The 22268-nt window shown below is 29.5% G+C and overlaps 1 protein-coding gene and 1 long non-coding RNA gene across 10 annotated transcripts in view; one reads left to right on the plus strand and one right to left on the minus strand.

Annotated features, from left to right (window-relative positions):
• The window catches only part of LOC149886010 (uncharacterized), a 169967-nt gene that overhangs the window by 126670 nt on the left and 21029 nt on the right, over positions 1–22268 (minus strand). The window lies entirely within an intron of this gene.
• The window catches only part of LOC145184459 (centrosomal P4.1-associated protein-like), a 29791-nt gene continuing 10871 nt past the window's right edge, over positions 3349–22268 (plus strand). For 6 of the 9 annotated variants that reach the window (XM_090093281.1, XM_090093283.1, XM_090093282.1 and 3 more), the window contains exons 1-5: positions 3349–3481; positions 14600–16712; positions 16801–16843; positions 17418–17470; positions 17596–17957. In XM_090093281.1, the coding sequence (XP_089949407.1) occupies positions 16155–16712; positions 16801–16843; positions 17418–17470; positions 17596–17957 (1016 nt within the window). In that variant the 5' untranslated portion in view covers positions 3349–3481; positions 14600–16154. Of the gene's footprint in view, positions 3482–14599; positions 16713–16800; positions 16844–17417; positions 17519–17595; positions 17958–22268 lie in introns of all 9 variants that reach the window. The other 3 variants (XM_090093287.1, XM_090093288.1, XM_090093290.1) reach the window with 3 other exon arrangements.

Here is a 22268-nt window from a genome sequence, read left to right on the forward strand (position 1 = left end):
CAGATGGGTAAATTACAGGGTGCGTAAAAAAGTTTCCACACTCAGTATTTACGACGTAAAAACACGTAGAACTATCATAATGTGCCAAAAGTTTAAACATTTATTCTTGATAACATACTAAACAACAAAAACAAGTCAGATCTCAAAAAGTCCTCCTTTCGCCTTGATACATGCCCTGAGGCGCTTGGGGGATTCAACTGCGGTGGACACCATATCATCGTCAAGAGTGGCCCATTCTTTTTCGAGTGCTTGTCGTAAAGATTGGGCCACTCTTGACAAGAGTTCAAATTTGGATGACGAACAGCTCCAACCTTGGCCTTCATAATTCCCCAAATGGAATAGTCAAGGGGATTAAGATCCAGGCTGTTTGGAGGCCACTCTTCTCGTGTGATGAAACCTGGAAAATTGGCTTTGCACCAATCCTGGACGACCGTTGCTTTGTGGGCTAGGGCGGAATCCTGTTGAAACGTCCAAAACCGCTGTCCAAAGTGTGAAATGGTCCAAGTTAATAACTCTGTCGTCAAAATATCATCCAGGTAGTTTTGAGTTCTAATTTTCACTCCTTGATTGATAAAAACCAATGGCATCTTGCCGTCTCCTGTAATCGCTCTGAAAACCATCACCGCTTGGGGGTGAGCTGTCTTTGAAGCAATTCGACCTTTCTGGTTTGCTTCTTGAACGTTTCCAGCGATTATCCGGTCATTCTGATGGTTCACGAACTACTCGACAGTAAAGAGACACTCGTCCGTGAAGAGAATCGTCGAGGCATCCGCCGGCTTCTTGAATCGCTTGAGAAGCTCCTTGCAACGGGCCAAACGATTGGCTTTCATCCGATCAGTAAGTCCGTGAGCTTTTTGAATTTTGTACGAGTATTTTCCGAGCTTTATGTGGACGATTTGCCAAACTGAACCTTCCGAAATCCCTTCATCCTTGGCCATTTGTCTCATCGATCGTTTTGGGTTGTACTGAATCTTGTCGGGGATTTTTTTGACGATTTTACCCGAAGTTGCAGTTTTTAGTCTTCCAGAACGTCGACGATCATCAATGGAACCAGTTTCTTCAAGTCGCTTCAAGTAATCGTAAACCGTACGCCGCGGAACATTCAGAAGACGAGCGATCTCCGATGCTTTCTTTTCTCTTTAGGTAGCCTCTCGATTGCCGGCCGCAAATCTCTTGATTTCATCATGGAACCTAAAAACGTCAGTATTAAAACATATTCAAAGATTAGAGAAGAGCATAAATAATGCAGAAAAATAAACGGTATGCTTTAAAAAAAGGGAAATAACGTCGTTGCCAGAGCAGTGCGGGAACTTTTTACGCACCCTGTAAGTAAGACAATTTTAACTTGATAATAAATATTCATGCCCATGCCTGGATATATTAAAGTAATCATGATATTGTTTAAGAGTTTTCATTGAAAGAAGTATAATCTATAGCATAATAAATTTTTATCTACAAGCCATTAAGTTAGGCAACACTTTAGTTTGTGTATTAACAATCAAATTCATATTAGTAAGAAAACTTAACTTGTTTAAAGCGATTTATGCTTGATTATACACATGCTTTATGATCTCCAATAGAAACTCTTTCCAGCCTTCATTAAATTACTAAATAAATTGCATATCTTTTTTGCTCCATTATGAAAAAAACAAAACAATTACTTTTTTAAAATAAGCAAAACCAAAGAACTGAAAATAATGAGATGCTTTGTTTGTGACAATTATTCAAGTTTTTACTAAATTTAAAGACAATTTAGTTTCTCATTTTTAGGAAAATGATTCTTTGGCTCGTGATAAGAAACATGCACTTACAACCATAAATTCCCTAGAAATAAGGTATTGAATTTGGGCAAATTTAAAATGATTTTAATAACCATATTTTAGTTCTAGTCTTGGTGGGATGGTATTGAAATGGTACTAAATGATGATATGGCTATAGAAACAAATATAGTCATAGTGGTAAACTTTATTTTAAATAGATTAATTTGGAAATGCTTCATTTTGTAAAAAAATCCTTAAGAGGGTAAAAATTCTTTAAATATAAAAAGTAATATAGATGAGTATAATAATATTACATGACTCTTTCTTTTAAATATTTTTAAAACATTTTGAAAAAAAATTAACTTTTTAATTTTTTAAGATTTTATATTAAAGATACATTTTGTTTCTCTTTTTAACTTTGACTCAATTCTGTTGTTGCACATTTTTAAATTCAACATATAGAAATGAAATACTAGAGTAAAAAAACCTGCAATTAAAAAAGATAAAAACTGTTTTTTATTCAAGTTTTGTAGTTATTTTTACACCAAAAAAAAAAATGAAATCAAGTTCTGATTTTTTTGTTTTTAAGATTAAATCGTGCTTTAGAAGAAGTAGAAAAATATAAAATTGCTCTGCAAAAATCAAAGGAATGTTTGAAAGTAAGGTTTTTTTAATTGTAGTTTTTAAGTCCAAACATAAATAAAACAAAACATTTAGTTTGAATGTTAATGTTAACCTTACAAAAATAAGTTCTTACACTTTAGGTCGCTAATGATACAGACAATAAACAGTTTGAGGTTTTGAAAAGTGAAAATACTCGCTTGGAAAAACAGAAGTCTGAGCTTATGACTGCTTTCAAAAAGCAACTGAAACTGGTTGATCTTCTTAAGCGCCAAAAAGTAAAACTTTTTATCAAGAATAATTTTTTGTAACACAGTTTTTATTTATTGTTTTGTAAATTAACTACAATTTCCAAAAATATCAATTTAAACTCCTTATTTAATTTATGTTTAAATTAACTTTTTATAGATGCATATTGAAGCAGCAAAACTGTTAGAATTTACAGAGGAAGAGTTTATAAGAGCTTTAGATTGGAGTACTTAAATTCGAAATAATAAGAAGCCATTTACAGTTAATGTTACATAGACGTATTCATATTTGAACTTTGTTCACTAATGTAGTTTTTAGGAAAGTTTATAACATATACGTGAATTTAAAGTTATTTCCTTCACTGTAAAGTTATTTTCTTTTTCATTATAATTTTTATGTAAACAGTCCTTTAAAACTCTTCATCGTAAAAATTTTTAAATTTTATAAACCAGTTCTGAATCAGTTAATTTGTAAAAAGTAATGAGGCTGTTTTTAGTCTATTTAGGCATTATGAAAAATGAATCTGATGACATCAGTAAAGATGTAAAAACATCTAATATTGCTGAAAATGATGAATCTTCATGTGATACTAAAAAGAAACATAAAAGCAAGAAGCATAAAAAGCATTCCTCAATTAAATCATCTTCAAAAGTTTGCAAAAATGAAAGTACGAAAGACATTTTATCTCATGATAAGAAAGCTAGAAAAGAAAAAATACATTCATCACTTGATGAAAAAAGTAAAAAAAAGACAGCACAAAAGCATAAGAAAAAAAAGCAAGAGACTGTATTACAGTGTTCTCAAAGTGTTTTTGCAAATGAGGTGAAAAAAGAACTGTCTCCAAAAAAAAGGTAAGAAATTTCTAGTTAGCTCATAATATCTATGAGTTATATATTGGTTGAATGTATTTTAAAAAAAAGTTTGTTATCTTAAAAAAAAAACAAAAGCAATGAAATGTTAACAAATATGAAGTTTGATTCACATGTATTATATGTTAATCTAACTTTATATAAATATTGTTAAAAAAGTTTCTTATTTTGTTATTCAAAGTTCATTATATTTAATGATTTCCTGAGGAGCAACATTTGTCAGCAAGGTTTTTTCATCAACAAACAGGGGTGGTTTAATAGATACTATTTTTAACATTGATCTGAAATATGTATTTAGCTTTTCCCTACCACATCTAGTTTCTGAGATTATTTTACATATAATGCACTAATCCTAATGTAATAATACTAATATTTTGACAGGAATATAGCCACTGTCCTGGACTTGCTGACTACTTTTTGTTTCAAGGACAACGTGTCAAATTTAATGCTAAATTAAACACTTCTTCAATTAAAACTAACTACATAGGATAACAATTGCTCTCCATATTGACTATATGTTTAAAACTCTATAAATCAGTCACATATGTATGTACCTTCATCAGATCTACTATTGTTAAATTTACTGGAAATAAAAACTTGAATCATGCTCCAAAATATTCCCAGAAATAAAAAAGAACATTTTGTTCAAAATGAGCAGTCAACAAGTTTGCAGCAGCCATATTTCATTGAACCTAAAGTGTTTAAAATCCATTAAAGTAATGTGTTACTATTTTTTTTTTTAATGAAATAATTAGGTACAAATTAACTGTTTTGAGAAAAAGTAGTTAAAAATGGAATGTTTAGAAAAAGGTATTTCAAAAGTTTTTTTAAAGCTTTTTTTGGAAAATTGTTTTTACAATGTCTTCTTCTCAAAATACCAATTTGGAAAGTTAAGTTCATGGTTTGAAGTTTGACACCTTTTTTTTTTTTGACATTAAATTTAACCATAGGATTTTAATTACCAACTGTTTCAAGTTTACAATGTAACCTAATTCTTAAATTCCCATATTGAAGAAGAATAAAAATTGAGCAAGTTGAAATTGGTTAAGGGTGTTGTATTGTGCTAAAATAAGCAAATTGATTTTGAAAAACTTTAATTCTGCAGTTAAAAACTAAACAAATAAAAAAAAACTAAAAAATAAAAAACAAATAAAACTAAACAAATAAAAAAAAACTAAACTTATAAAAAACAAAGAAAACTAAATAAATAACAAAGAAACAACAACAACTAATGTACAAAAAAAAAATTATTTTTGCTCTGATTCATGCAAAAGAGGAAAATATACAAAACCATTATTGAAAGGCAATACTGAAACCTTCTTTACTCTTACAAGTTCAGTCTTAAGAACCAGAACCCTTTTGGATGTAAATGCCACTTCGTCAAACTTCTCAACAAAACCGATGTCAAAGATTTTAGAATCCACTGGGCTGGTATAAAAGCTTTTAGTATATTTCACCTTTAAACGATTGCACAAGTAGTTATCATCTGCAAGATTTTCAACAATCACAAAAAAAGAGTTCTGATGTAGAAAACAAGAATCTCGAAAACTTACAGACAGGTTTGTACGCTTTGAAGTTTTAAATACAGTTCTGACATTTTGCAATTCAAACTGACGCTTTGCAACTTGTGATATTGGGTTGTTGCAGTTTCGAACTTCTATCTTCAATGTTTGCAGAAAATTTTCAAAAGGGAAAGCGGACATTTCATTGAGTGAACAGTCTTGATTTTCAACATCATCTGAGAGATGAACCAAACTGTGAATGTTATAAACCACAAAGGTTTCACTATAAAACGTTGCAGCGTTTTCTACAAAACACTTAAGCAAGTCCCTAGCATAAGATAAGTAATGACGCCTGAACTCACTATTAGAACTCAACAAAATAGAAATAGAAACATGAAGCAAAAGAAAATGTTGATACATGTCACTTTGAAGCACAGCTTTCAACACCAGAGGACTAGTATAAAGTAAAAACTGTCTGAATTCTGTCGCTTTCCATCTGTCTAGCTCATACAATGAACGTGGTTGGCAAGCAAAGTCAGAAGGTAACTTGCCATTTAAAGATAACAGTCTGTTAGAAATATCGCTTATTAAAAAGTTTGACAGCCTGCATACTCTTGGACCCTGAACTAAAAAAGTCAAAATTCTTTTTGTTGCTCCTAGACAAACTAGATGCATGTAATCTAAAACAAAGTCATTGGTCAAAGATGCACCTAAACTTGAGAGAGGGGATACACCAATTTGATGACCATTTAAATACAAAAGCTGATCAAAACATGCATTAGACCTTAACAGATATAAACTTTGGGGCTTGAACACCACGCGATGAGCAACATACTCACCAACAATCTCACAACGCTCACAAGCGTGCTTTAAGGTGTGTCCAACAAGTTGTTTCAAAAACGCTCTAGCTGGAGCATCACAGATAAAAACACCAAGACCAAACTTTAAATTTGTTTTGTTGAAGTTTATACCAGCTACACCAGTGGTTCCCAACCTTTTCTTACCCATTCCCCATATTATATATCAAAAAATCTCCATGGACCCCTTTGCTTTTAAAAATTATTACAAGGCGAACATTTTAATTTTTATTCATCAAGACAATATTTTATTCAAGGTATTTTTTAATTGAATAGACTATCTATGACCCAAAAAATATTTTATCTTAGTTAATATATGATACAAAAACTGGTCAATGTGAATTCTAAACCGAATTTTCAGATATTAATTGCTTACCAGCAATTAATATCTGAAAATTCGGTTTAGTTTTTGATAAAGCACATCTAATAACTGCATCAATTTCAAGTCTATTTCTTTTTTTGGTTTTTATAGATAACATGGCTGAAAACCCTGCTTTGCACAAACATGTTGTTGAAAAAGGAATAAGGGCTTTAAGTGCAATTGTTGAACACGATGGATATGAATTCCTCATTTTCAACCAGAAGTTATTTAATGGTGTTATTTTGAAGTGATCCTTAGCAGTGGTATCATTCTTTAACTCTATCAATTCTTCTTGTGCTTCCTCATTCACATTTTTCACATCACAGGAAAATGGTGATATAATTACTTCACTGCTCAAAAGGTTCACACCTGGAAAAAAATTACCAAATTCATTAATCAAATTATCTAGCTGACAAAGTGTTTCTATCTTTATAACGTCGGGAAGCATGTTATTTCCAATTACGCTATTTAAATTTTGAAACATTATCAAATTTCCATTATTAATTCTAGTCTTATACAGTTTGAGCTTTTCAATAAATGTCTTCAGTTTATCCAAGTGTGTAATGACATTAGCATTTTTGCCTTGAAGTTGCAAATTTAACTTGTTAAAATGACCCACAATGTCCACAAGATAAGCAGTTGTTATTTCAAAATTGTCAAATTCAAAATATTCTACCAGTCCACTTTTCATTTGACATAAAAATTCTTTCACTTCGTTTCTAATCCACATTCCAAATGTTGTGTGGTTCGAAATGGAAACGAGTGTACAGGCTCTCTAAATTGTTGTAAAAAAATCAACTTGAATAAAACAGTGTACACCACCTACATTTGGAGCAATCTCTTTTACCCTAGTCTGCAATCCAGACTTACAATCCATCATGGCAGGATCTCCATCAGTAGTAATTCCTAACAAATATTTCGATTGTAATTGATTGTCATTGAAAAACTGTTTCATAATTTCCATAATATCAGCTGCTTTTGTTGTTGTTTCAAGGAAAGAAGAGAACAAAAATTCTTCTTTGAATTTATTATTGTGAATATACCTACAAAATACAATTAATTGTGCCATTGAACTTACATCTGTGGACTCATCCAACTGAATAGAAAAATATGGTGATTCTTTAATTTCATTATAAATATTTTCTTTAATAATTGATGAAATGTCAGTTAGCCTTCGTTTGACTGAACTATATGATAAAGATATATTATCTATCTTCTTCACAGGTTCTTCTCCAAATAATAATCTAACAATTTCTTTTGTACATGGAAGTATAACTTCTTCAGTCAATGTGTGAGCTTTTTTCTTCTGTGCTATTATATATTAAACCTTATAAGATGCTTCTGTTGAGTTTGGTGAATAATCCCAGTTTTATCCAACTTACATCTCTTCAGTGATTCAAATTTTCTTTTGAAAAAATCAGAATCTTTTGTTCGAAGATCAGGATGGCACTTATTTAAGTGAATAGCAAGCTTTGAGGGTTTCATACAGTCATTTCCTAGTACTTTATAACAAATAATACACTGTGGGTAGCAAATGGTTTCTTTTAGCATGTAGGTAAAACCATATTTCATTTCTCGAGATTTGTATAATTCATTTGAGAGGAGTATATTCTCGACTATTCAAAGAAAATAATTTTTTATTTAAATTACTTTCAAATTACTTTCTTTCAAACCAGTTAGTTAGGAAAAATATTTTTACCATAAGATAAGATAATTTTATATAGCATTTAAAATTTACAGATGTAAGAATAATATAAAGTATTTATTGTTTCATTGTGGTCCGCAAGTCATAGATGGTTAACGTCGAATTGGCTTACACAGATTTTGTGCAACATATGTTGTCTAGCATGAATTACAATTTGAATTTAAGATTTATTTGTTTCTTTAAAACAGAGAAAAATATCAAAATTAAAATTCAATAACTCAAATTTATTTTGAATTTATGTTTACCTTGTGGTGCTTTTCAAGAGTTTAGATGGACCCCCAGGGGTCCATGGATCTCTGGTTAGGAACCACTACCCTACACAATGAGAATTCAAAGCCACTTATTCCAATAGTGCACATTGATAATCTAAATAATAGACCTAGATAATATGCTAATGCTACTTCAGGCTATCAAGTGTGAGGAACACTGCAAGGTGTATTTACAAAGCACTACTGCTTTCTCTATCTTTGGTTGTGCTGATGATGATTGTTATGTTAAATTTTGAGTTTCCATCTTGGCTATTCTCCCAAAAATCTCTTTGAGTCAGCAATAAAGTGAGTAAAAGTTTTCCCCCAGACAATAGGTTGATGGAAAAGCATGCGTTAGGTGTTTTCCAACAAATGTTGACAGACTGATGCAAGGTATGTTGGCTTACTACTTCTGAATACTGCATAATTAGATTCCACAAAGATTGTGCAGTAGGAAGCCTTCCTCATAGGATTTTTAATGGGCAATATTTATATTACATTAAGTTGAACTATTTTACTTATAAAGGCCTATTGCTGTTAAATATTTAATAGTACTTTTAATGTATATATGCTGCAAAGAGTGCAATAGATTGTTTACAAACAGACAATTAGGTAACTTGTGCACTGCTCAACCCCTGCCCCACACCCATCCTATCTTCCATTCTATTGTTAAATATAGGATATTCAGAAAAACTTTTAAGATATTTCACAAATCTGACATTAAAACAGTAAAAAATTTGTTATCAGCAACAAAAGCTGGTTTTAAAGAAGTTAATTTTTATCATAATGAGAAAAATAACTTTTTTTGTTGATGAGTGACATTATCATAATAATAAGAAGAAATTATTTACAATAATTTTAACTTAAAAATCAATATTATGAGATACCTTTTTCTGCCCTTACATATATATTTTTATTCTTGCATAAATTCTTTATATTTCTCTTCTGCACAATAGCATTACATAATAATACTTGTATATTATTTTTTGCTGTATATTTTGCATATCCCAAAGATTGGACCTGTGTTTGAATTGTTGAGAAAAATATAGCAAACGTTCTTGCATAAAAAAAACGTTGAAAAAATTAGCAAAAAGCCATGTCTTTCTAATCCACTGTTTAAAATGTTCTTAATCAATATTGTTCAATAAATCTAGTTTTTTTTTTTTTAATTTTTACAGGTTCCACAAAATTTGACAAGATCAAACTTTTAATTGAATATTTAAAATTGTGTTGATATTTTAACATTTAAAGATCAAAAATTTTTATTTCATTCATTAAAAGTGTACCTTGCCTAAATTATGGAGTATTACTTCCATACTTCTTTTCGTATTAAAAGCATCCTGAAAATGACTGTGTGGAGTCCACAAGCTTAATTAGGATGTTTATGATTATCTCTTTCCAAGTTTTTTCAATTAGTGTGAAAAAATTGTCTTTGTGCAATTGTTTTTTTTTCTTTAAACTGTTGGTTTAAATAATTCCAGCGTTTTTAATCAAATGAAGATTTTATCTTAATCAATTTTTAACTGTAATTAGATCCTTGCTTTAAAATGATTTGTTCACTGCTTATACTTCAAAATTTATTATTAAAAATGATTGTAAGTTGTTTGCAATTTTTAATATTTTGTAGGTTTTAGAGTTAGAAATACTTTATTTTATTTTTTACTAATAGTTTATAAAAATATCAGTATGATAATATTATAGTATGGCTCCTATGACAAAAGAGGAATTTGATAAAAAGCAGTCTGTTGTTAGACGGGTGTATGATTCAGCAACAGGAAGGCATAGGTAGGACTACTTTTATGATTAGTTCTTTATAAACTGTAAATAATCTTTATTACATCCTAATGCTCTCTATAAAAACTTAAATACACACTGTGAATGTTTAGAAAAAATAAGGGCTTTCCTTTTTATAAAGGTATATAATGAAAGGAAGGAATGTTCAATTATAAGATATATGTAGTGGTCTCAAAAAAAATTGTTTCATGAATTTTTTAATTTTTTATTTTTTAAATTATCATGAAAATGTATTCATATATGATATAGACATATTTTTTGTGTGCATAATAGCAGAGAAATGTTTTACTGTCACACAAAAAAAACTGATATTTGACTTAGAAGTTCATAAAATACAATACTCTGAAAAAAATCTTTCTTCAAATATAGTCAGAAACATTTTACTATTTAATGCAGAATTTAGAGATGCTGACTCAGGAGTAGACTCAAAAGATTATGGTGGAAACAGGAGAAAAGCAGAAGCAATTTATTTTTACCAAATAAAATAACTTCAAAATTGTAAGGTTTTTGTAAAAGGATTTGAATCTAAAAACTCTAGTAATTGCTTTGTTGTACTAAAGTTGTAAGTTGATGGTAAAAGCATTTTAATTTAAGGCTGCTTTAGTTTTTATGAAGTAGATTCCTGAATTACCAGGTTATATAACTAATACACCTACATTGAGGCATTAAAGGCCTACATGACTTGACACCTACATTGAGGCATTAAAGGCCTACATGAAAAAAAATTTATTGCCATGGCCAACTTGACCAAATATGAATCTAGCTATGTTTGGGCTTAGATGGACAAAGTATTAGAGGCCATTTAGAAAAAAATAACAAGTAAAATTTATTCACATGAAATGTATAGCTTTCAATAGACTACACTAGAACTACTTGAAATTCTAATTTTGCTGTTTGTCATTGTGTCTTGTTATGCATGATTTATTATAATTTATTGTCACTAAGTTATTTAATTTTATTATTTAACAGCTTTAAATAGGTTTAGGTTTAGAATTTATGTGAGATCAATTTTTTTTCCAAAAATAAAAATAAAAAAAAATCTTCATTGGTACTCTTTTTTAGTACTTTGAATAAACTGTAAAAAATAAAGAAAGCTTAATAGATCTATTTTTTAAATACAATAAGATCACATAATAAAAATTCTGAGCTGTGTTGAACTTATCTTGCTCAATACCAGTCACCATTTCATGTTGCATTAACTTTTTGTGTTTGCCTCAGTCCATTTAGTTTAGCAGAAAATATTTGGTAAATGCAGATATTTTTCAAGCATATTCTGTCAACATAAGGGAATGTATTCCAAAATGACTTAACATGCTTTAGTGTAAGTATTGTGGAATCATTTTTTTCTGCCCAAGTAAACAGGGCTGTCAATTTCTTTAGCTGACTACAGAACGATGTAAATATTGTGTTTTTAATCAAAATATTTTATTTTTGTAAACTAGAAACTAGAAATTCTGGCCTATTCCTAAGAAAATCTGGGTCCCTGATGAAATTATTTGTTTAAATTTTTAAAATAAGGTTCTTTGGTTTGAGGTGATTCATACTATGCATTTTGACCTGACTGTATCAATTTTTTTGTTTCATCTAATTCAGTGGTTCCCAACCTTTTCTTACCCATTCCCCATATTATATATCAAAAAATCTCCATGGAGCCCTTTGCTTTTAAAAATTATTACAAGGCGAACATTTTAATTTTTATTCATCAAGACAATATTTTATTCAAGGTATTTTTTAATTGAATAGACTATCTATGACCCAAAAAATATTTTATCTTAGTTAATATATGATACAAAAACTGGTCAATGTGAATTCTAAACCGAATTTTCAGATATTAATTGCTTACCAGCAATTAATATCTGAAAATTCGGTTTAGTTTTTGATAAAGCACATCTAATAACTGCATCAATTTCAAGTCTATTTCTTTTTTTGGTTTTTATAGATAACATGGCTGAAAACCCTGCTTTGCACAAACATGTTGTTGAAAAAGGAATAAGGGCTTTAAGTGCAATTGTTGAACACGATGGATATGAATTCCTCATTTTCAACCAGAAGTTATTTAATGGTGTTATTTTGAAGTGATCCTTAGCAGTGGTATCATTCTTTAACTCTATCAATTCTTCTTGTGCTTCCTCATTCACATTTTTCACATCACAGGAAAATGGTGATATAATTACTTCACTGCTCAAAAGGTTCACACCTGGAAAAAAATTACCAAATTCATTAATCAAATTATCTAGCTGACAAAGTGTTTCTATCTTTATAACGTCGGGAAGCATGTTATTTCCAATTACGCTATTTAAATTTTGAAACATTATCAAATTTCCATTATTAATTCTAGTCTTATACAGTTTGAGCTTTTCAATAAATGTCTTCAGTTTATCCAAGTGTGTAATGACATTAGCATTTTTGCCTTGAAGTTGCAAATTTAACTTGTTAAAATGACCCACAATGTCCACAAGATAAGCAGTTGTTATTTCAAAATTGTCAAATTCAAAATATTCTACCAGTCCACTTTTCATTTGACATAAAAATTCTTTCACTTCGTTTCTAATCCACATTCCAAATGTTGTGTGGTTCGAAATGGAAACGAGTGTACAGGCTCTCTAAATTGTTGTAAAAAAATCAACTTGAATAAAACAGTGTACACCACCTACATTTGGAGCAATCTCTTTTACCCTAGTCTGCAATCCAGACTTACAATCCATCATGGCAGGATCTCCATCAGTAGTAATTCCTAACAAATATTTCGATTGTAATTGATTGTCATTGAAAAACTGTTTCATAATTTCCATAATATCAGCTGCTTTTGTTGTTGTTTCAAGGAAAGAAGAGAACAAAAATTCTTCTTTGAATTTATTATTGTGAATATACCTACAAAATACAATTAATTGTGCCATTGAACTTACATCTGTGGACTCATCCAACTGAATAGAAAAATATGGTGATTCTTTAATTTCATTATAAATATTTTCTTTAATAATTGATGAAATGTCAGTTAGCCTTCGTTTGACTGAACTATATGATAAAGATATATTATCTATCTTCTTCACAGGTTCTTCTCCAAATAATAATCTAACAATTTCTTTTGTACATGGAAGTATAACTTCTTCAGTCAATGTGTGAGCTTTTTTCTTCTGTGCTATTATATATTAAACCTTATAAGATGCTTCTGTTGAGTTTGGTGAATAATCCCAGTTTTATCCAACTTACATCTCTTCAGTGATTCAAATTTTCTTTTGAAAAAATCAGAATCTTTTGTTCGAAGATCAGGATGGCACTTATTTAAGTGAATAGCAAGCTTTGAGGGTTTCATACAGTCATTTCCTAGTACTTTATAACAAATAATACACTGTGGGTAGCAAATGGTTTCTTTTAGCATGTAGGTAAAACCATATTTCATTTCTCGAGATTTGTATAATTCATTTGAGAGGAGTATATTCTCGACTATTCAAAGAAAATAATTTTTTATTTAAATTACTTTCAAATTACTTTCTTTCAAACCAGTTAGTTAGGAAAAATATTTTTACCATAAGATAAGATAATTTTATATAGCATTTAAAATTTACAGATGTAAGAATAATATAAAGTATTTATTGTTTCATTGTGGTCCGCAAGTCATAGATGGTTAACGTCGAATTGGCTTACACAGATTTTGTGCAACATATGTTGTCTAGCATGAATTACAATTTGAATTTAAGATTTATTTGTTTCTTTAAAACAGAGAAAAATATCAAAATTAAAATTCAATAACTCAAATTTATTTTGAATTTATGTTTACCTTGTGGTGCTTTTCAAGAGTTTAGATGGACCCCCAGGGGTCCATGGATCTCTGGTTAGGAACCACTAATCTAATTGTCCTGTTTTAACAATATAATAGACTTCACTAGGAGACACAGGATAAACAGTAGATGAATAATTTACATAATATTGTGGCACAAAAAGTACAACATATATTAGGTATCAAATATTATCTTGGTCGCCAGTTTTGTATTTGAAATAAGGTTCTTATGCTTTCTTTATGATTTTGTGTTCTATAACTTTTTTAGTTAACAAATGTAATTCACCTCAGACTTAACAGAATATAGTTTGTAAAGCTCTTTCTAAACTTTATAATAATTTTGAATAAAAATTAATGATATTACATTCAAAATATATACATGTTAATGTTTAAATAAGCTATTTTTTTATATAGGCTAATTAAAGGTGATGGTGAAGTTATAGAGGAAATAGTCAGTTATTCATGCCACAAACAAATAAATCAGGTTCAATTAAGTTAAAAATACTCAACAATAATCTTTCTTAATCAAAAAAGATAATGATGATGATGATGATGATGATGATGATGATGATGATGATGATGATGATGATGATCATGATGATGATCATGATGATGATGATCATGATGATCATGATGATGATGATGATGATGATGATGATGATGATGATGATGATGATGATGATGATGATGATGATGATGATGATGATGATGATGATGATGATGATGATGATGATGATGATGATGATGATGATGATGATGATGATGATGATGATGATGATTGGTGATTGGTGATTGGTTGGTGATTGGTGATTGGTGATTGGTGATGAATAAAGTTACCTATATTTTATTGTTTAGGTATCAACACAAATGGATGGAAAATCATTTGCTGCATCTATTGGATTATAAAATTTTAGTTTTTTGTATAATTTATATTTCATTTAATTTTTTTTGTATAAGTTACATGCCTAAATAGGTATTTTGCTTTTTATTAGATTTTGCATACAAATTGTGTAAAGAGTTCTATCATTTTTAATGAATGATTATCACAGGCTTAGTTTATTTTTAAGATTTAATTTGTCAATTGTTTATTTTAGTTAAGTGTTTTTGTGTCAGCCATATCTTCATGTATGGTTTCCTTTCTAAATTATATATGTTATTCAGTTGAGTGGTTCAATTTCTACAGGCAAAAATTTAAAGTTCTTTTTCATCAAGTCTTTTTTGTTTTTTATCTTGCTTTCTATATCTATTTAGTAAAATAAGTCATATTTACTTTTGGGTTATTATTATTATGCTTAGTAGTACCTCAGCAAATTAAGTTTTTATGCAAAGCCAGTTAAATCATTGGTATAAGAAATTGTTGCTGTGTGGAATCTTAATATGTTTTCAAAATTAACTAAATAAGTAATATAGCATGTAACATAGATAATGCTTTCTGTTTCTATAGAAGATCAAGATTTAGCAAGGCATTGTAAATATTTCAGTGCTTTCAACTACTGCCATTTCACAGTTAATACAAGTCAAAATCTCTCAAGGGAGAGAGATAAACTTCCTTTAACTATCCTTATGTGGAAATAAACAATTTTATTATATTTAGGTATTTTAAAATATTTTTAAAAAATCTGCTAATTCTGAATCTGATTTATTGTCATCTAAATTATGAAGAGTATCGCTTTTATTTCAAGAATATCACCATTATTTAAACTTAATATACCATGTAACTAATGAGGAAATATCTAAGAATACCAGCATATCATTTATGATACCTGAGCAGAGAATTGGGATCTCTCAGCATCTATTCAGACATAGTAGCACTTGAGTCAAAGCAGAAAATGGTAAACTAAACAGCAAAAGACACTCAAAGAAAATCAAGGTTCCTCAATAAGATATACAGGAAAAGACCTTTTTCTCTTTTTTTTTTCCAGTACTTGAAATTAACATTTCCTTTCTGTTAGTAGATACTGATAAGTGGCCAAAACTGCATTTGATGTGAAACAGTGCTGCAAGTTGTTGAAGAATATTGTTGAAACTTTTCTCGAAAAACTATCATTAATAAATATTCAATGTATGTTAGGCCTATTATGGATTTAACCAATCCTTAAAAAGAAAATAAGTGAAAGAACACTGAACTATTCTACATTACAACAGTATTTAATTTGTGGCTTTTAAATAAGTTGTTGCTGCATTTCAAGAGTTATGAAAGAAATCTGAAAGTTTTTAGTCAATAAGACAATTTAAAATATTACTCTACTGTCATTTTTCTTTGACCAAAACAGACTCAAAAAAGCCTTTGAGTTTTGAAATTTTTTTTTAACCACGCTAATCTTCAGTGAACAATTTTTGTTAACAGATGATATAAAAAACTTTTTTTTCACTCTATGCTGCAAAAAAATTTTTTTTTAATGGAAATAGTATGCACACGTTATACTTTCTACTTTTAGAAAATATGGATAAAGAAAATCTTTTAAAAAAGTTAAAAAAGTTGCAGCAATGGCAGATGCAACAACACCTTCATTTTGCAAGCAATCATTCTAACAAGATAATTCAGAATCAACTATCAAATTCAAGCGAAACTATTCATGAAAGTTGTTTTAATCATTTAATAACAAAAAAAGAAGAATCTGTTTCAAAATTTTATCCTGAAAATAGTGCAGCTAATTTTGGCTATAAGAACAATGAAGAGTTCAGATATAAAAATCAATCAGATAATCGAAATGATCCATCTATTAGTGAGCATTTTTTCATGGCTTTAAATTCAACAAGCACTCCATCAAAACACATAGCTTGCACTCCTGATATTTCCAGTGGAAAAATAGGTAGTGATTCTGAGGATAGTTTCAGCCATTTCAATATTATTGATGCAGATTTTAAGATAGATGGTGTTGAACCAATAAATAACAAAAACAATTCTGGGAACTCACATTTTAATAGGGATAAAAATGATAACACAGTAATAAAGCAAGTGTTGAAGGTATTCTGTCTATATTTATCTGTCAACCTTGAATATAAAAAGATTATTTAGTTTGCATTCTTTTGCTTTTTACTTTTTAATTATTCAGGTTCAAAATCCAGAAGACATACCTCTAAAAGTTGGAGATAAAGGTACTTTATTTTTTTTTATGTCCTTGGTGTGTCCTATGTTCTGTTTTCATTATACAGAGTTACATTTCTGGTGTATATTTTCACATTATGTGAATAAACAATATCAAATTATATTTTGAAACAAATGAGGATTAATTAATGTTAACACTTATTTTATTTCAAAGTTAAAAATCTTACAGGTTAATATTAAGTTTGGTGCATGTACTAATCTTTAGAAAATATTTTTTTTAAGTTTCAAAAATACTGCAATTGGTTGTTAATGCTTTGCAGTATGTGTTAAGCACCATTATGCAAATTAATTTAATTGCTCTTTAACTTTAAGGTTGTTTTGTAACTAACTATATGTTACTTTTGAAAATTGATAGCAATCAAAAAATTCAATAAAAAAAAAAACTTAATTTTATGTTATGCATAAAATTAATTTTTTTTTTTTGATTTAGGTAGTGAGAGCTAAACTAGCTTGTTATAAGTAAATTTGAGAAAAAAAAAAAAAAAGAAGAAGTTTTAAACTGAAGCTATAAGATGATTATATGTATAAATACACATTTTTAAAGATAAAGTTTGAATTATTTAGGACAGGGATATATATTTGAAGAACTCTTGGATAGAGAGTTAAAAAAAGTTCCGGTAATGATAACTTTTGCTGATTTAGTTAGTGTACAACAGAGATGAAAGGTGAAATTTATATTTGTTTTTTTTGGTGCTGTCATTTGTAATAATAATCTTGAAATATATCAGTAATTTTATTTCAGTTTATTGAGAAACCACCACCAGTTAAAGCAAAGTTTAGTTTTCTGAAATGTGGAGATGGTATAAAAAGATTCCAAAAGGGAAGTGCTCTTAACAGTTCTAAAAATATGGGTTTCAAAATAAAAAACCAACAAAAGCATGATGCATTCAACACAAATGTGAAAAAAGTTGTTCCTACTGTTGAAGTTCCCTTGAAGTTCAAAAAGAAGCAAGATTCACCTAAGGAGTTAACAAACACAGAAGTAGAGGAACCTTTTAATGATCTTCAAGATAAAAGTTTTTTTTTTTTAAACAACACAGATCTAAATAAAAACAAAATGACCAGCGAACTATCATTAAATGATTTAGCTTTCATCAAAGCATGGTAATTCATATTTTTAACCTTTTTAAGCATGAAGGAAATACATATATATATATATATATATATATATATATATATATATATATATATATATATATATATATATATATATATATGCATATATATGTGCATATATATATATGTGCATATATATGTGTATATATATATATATGTATGTATATATGTATGTGTATATATATATATATATATATATATATATATATATATATATATCTATCATAGCTTTTTCTATACGCTGATAAATAATATATATTAATCTCAGTTACATAATTTTCTTCGTGCAGACTGCAGATATGTTTACTATTTGACAGACATTTTCATATAACATGGTAACATTCAAATTTTTGATATTTAAGAATAAATTTAGAATTATGGCTGAATATACACTAAAAATTGGAAGTCAAACTTCCATTTGGTTAATAGATTCTAAAGGCATTGAGATAACTGGAAGCAAACTTCCTTCAATTAAACAGGTTATAAGTGTTTTTTTTCACCACCACAAGAAAAACTATTTGTGGAAGTGCAACAGCTCTTGTCCAAATGGTAGCAACTTTTTAGAATAAAGCTTGCATCCTTATGTAAGTGGATTAAGTTGAAGAAAAATGCTTACAGAAAGACTGAAACTTAGCAAAAGAATGAAATAGAATTTCTTAGTAACTGATAATTTGTTTGACACTGCACATGTGGATGCCTTAAACATAATTAAAATTCAAGAGGATAAAGACTTGCTCAAAAAGTGAAAGGCTGTCATGATTGTATGGGACCAGTTGATATGGCACTTACTTCAAAGGAAATTAGGACATGTTAAAAACTAAAATTAAAGACAGATAGAAAGAAGAAAGAAAACTAATATTTAGAAGCCATGAATGAGACAGTTGTTCTTGAAACATCAAGTATTGATGAAAAAGGTGAAGCTTTTTATAGTGAAAGTGAAAGTTTGTCTAGTGAAATAGAAAAAACTGTTTTGAAGAAACAATCAAAACCATACAGACAACAAAGACTGAAAATAAATATTGTGACACCAAGTCTGGCAGCAAGATTGGATAGGACAAAGTTAAGTGATAGAAAGGCAACTTATGTATTAGCTGCTGCAGCAAAAAGTCTAGACCACAGTGTAGATGAGTTAAAAATCAGCCAACTACTTCCTGATCTGAATGGTAAAGATTTGGTTGATCATCTGCCCATCATATTATCTGGTGTTGCAGTTAGCCAAATTCTTGAAGTTCTCAAAAAACTTTCTGATGGTACTGGAGAAGAACAAGCATCCACAATTGCCAAATTACTAAGAGTGTGGAGTAGTAGACTGTAAGTGCCATGTGCTTCAATCAATAATAAGCAACAGTAGTTGCAGAAATGGTCTCTGTGTTTTACTAGAACAGAAACTAGAAAAAGACCTACTTCATTTTGCATGCCATCATCACATATTCAAACTAATCTTGGCTATTGTGTTTAATGAAATCTTTGAATGTTTTCAAAAATTCTAGAAATTTGTAGATTATTTTACAAAACTGGAATTAACAATAAAGGAGTTGCTAGATCCACAAAGAACGACAAATATGATGTTATATCATTTGCCATGCAGCAGCTTGAAAACAACCAGACTAGAGGTGAAAATCAAGAATTTCTGGAATCATATTATTTTTCTTTGCAGCACACCTGCTTGTGGAATTAAGGTTATGCTCCTGGTGCCATCCATCATACCAGGTGGATGACAAAAGCATTGTACACTTCCTAGATCTGGGTATTTAGAGGACAGTTTAAATTACTTGAATGTGAGGATCAAGGATAATGTTCGACTTGTATTTTTCTTGTTTGTGTCTACATGAAAGCATGGTTTGCAGCTCCTCTTGCTGCATTTGTACCTAATAATGATCTAAATTTTTTAAAAACTCTAGTTTGCTATCAGAAAGAAAGTCCTGCCATTTCCAAAACAACCGGCAGTAAACTTGTTGGAAATCTGTGGCATTATCAATGAAGAACTTTTGGGTTTGGCATTTTTTGATTCAGCAGCGAATGCAAAATCCAAAGGAGCCATGGTGAAAGCTTTACATGAATGACCAGGCCAAGATGACCCTCCAAAGAGGATACAACTAAATTTTGAGAAATCTGTCACATTGAACATAGAAGATTTTTTTACAAAGAACTCCATGTTGTTTTTTGATTGTCTGAAAAATCTCTACTGAATTTTATAAAACCGATCCAGAAATCTGGGAGCTCAGCAATGATTACATTATACAAGTTTAAAATCTTGTTGAGCTACCTACTAAAATTTCTGTAACTTTTCACATATTGTTTTTATATTTATTGGAACAGAAACAACTGGAAAGTAGAGAAAAATCTATTCTTTTTTTTTTGTTTAAAAATCACACACATACACACAGATGTATGTATGTATGTATGTATGTATGTATGTATGTATGTATGTATGTATGTATGTATGTATGTATGTATGTATGTATGTATGTATGTATGTATGTATGTATGTATGTATGTATGTATGTATGTAATTATGTATGTATGTATGTATGTATGTATGTATGTATGTATGTATGTATGTATGTATGTATGTATGTATGTATGTATGTATGTATGTATGTATGTATGTATGTATGTATACACATATATACACACACTTCACCGTAAAATTAATGCACCACTTGAAAATTCCTACCCATTTTCAAAAATATTAGGTATTTCCCGGATTTATCAATTAAAAAGATCATTGTAATGTTTATTGTTATGCCTTTTGTAGGTTTTTTTCCATTTCCCACCAAGAGGTGGTCAAAAAATGTTTCAATTTAAGCTGTATTAGTGTGCATAACAATAACAATAATTGTTTTACTTAATTTTTTTAAATGAACCATATTTTTGGTTTTATTCGTTTTTTCAGATCCCCAAAGTCAATTTTATTATTATCATCGTAATAATTGTGTTCTATTCTTAATATACATGATAATATTGACAACAATTAAAATAAATCGAAATGTATAAGTGGTGTGTTAAATTTCCGGTTAAGGAAATTGTATGAGTTTTCCGTTAAAATGCTTCAAATTTTTTTTTTTTAGTATCTTATCAAGTATTGTTTAAAGAATTTATTTGTGTATTGGTGAATTAATTGCTTTTCATACCTATTGCATTTTACAAAATTGTTCTAATAATGCATAAAATTGACTGCAAAAAAAGTAATCGTACAGTTCAAAAATAATGTCATACTAATCAAACTTCATGAAACTTATTATCCAGTGGGGCCTCCTTTGGCCTTGATGTTCTTAGCTAGACAATTTGGCATTGAGTTGACCAAATTTTGAATCTCTTTTGTTGTTATATTATCCCATGCGCTCATTATACCCTCTTTCAAGTTGTCTTTGTGTTTAGATGCTTGGTCACCAGTTTTTCTGTCTAAAATATACCACAAATTTTCTATAGGATTCAAGTCTGGACTTTGAGATGGCCATTCCGAAACAAACAAAAGATGGCCATTCCAAACAAAAATGTTGTTTGTTTCAAAGCATACCTTCGTTTTCTTAGCAGTATGTTTTGGATCGTTATCCTGCTGTAGTATAAAATCGTTTCCCATTCTCAACTTTTTAGTAGATGGTAGCAAGTTGGCTTTGAGAATTTTACAATACATTGAAGCATCCATTTTCTCATCAATAAATGTCAATTTCCCCACTCCTTTCCAACTCATACAACACCAAGCCATCACATTTTCTCCTCCATACTTTACACTACCTTGCAAACAACTTAATTTATAAGCTTCCAATGAGACAAGGTTGTATTTTGACTCATCTGATCACTTTGTTTTTTTCCAATATGATATTGGCATTTTTTCATACTTCTTTGCAAATTCTAATCGGCGTGTCATTTGTTTTGCAGTTAAAAAAGGTTTTTTTTGAACAACTCTACCTCTATATCCTTGTTCTCTAATACAATTTCTAATTGTTTGAGGGGTTACTGTGATATTGTGATCTTCTTGAACTTTTAAAGCTAATTTAGCTGCAGAAACAAATCTAGTTTTCTTCACATTAATGATGATATTGTGATCAATTGCACTGTTGGTCTTGCTTTTTTGTCTTCTGCCAGCCATTCTAGCAACGATTCCGATCAGATTATACTTCTTAACAATTGAGGACACTGTCGTAAAAGAAATTCCTGTTTCTTTTTGGATCTGGCAGTAGGATTTTCCTTGATTTTTCAAATCAACTATGAGGCTTCATTAATGGAGAGACAAATGTTGTTTTCTTGCCGCCATTTTGCTCAAACACTATATTGTATTTCTAGAACAAAGTTGTA

Source organism: Hydra viridissima, unplaced genomic scaffold (genome assembly GCF_058129835.1).
Source record: "Hydra viridissima isolate aposymbiotic clone 2 unplaced genomic scaffold, HvirCarnegie_v1 scaffold_7, whole genome shotgun sequence".
NCBI classification, from domain to species: Eukaryota; Metazoa; Cnidaria; class Hydrozoa; order Anthoathecata; family Hydridae; genus Hydra; species Hydra viridissima.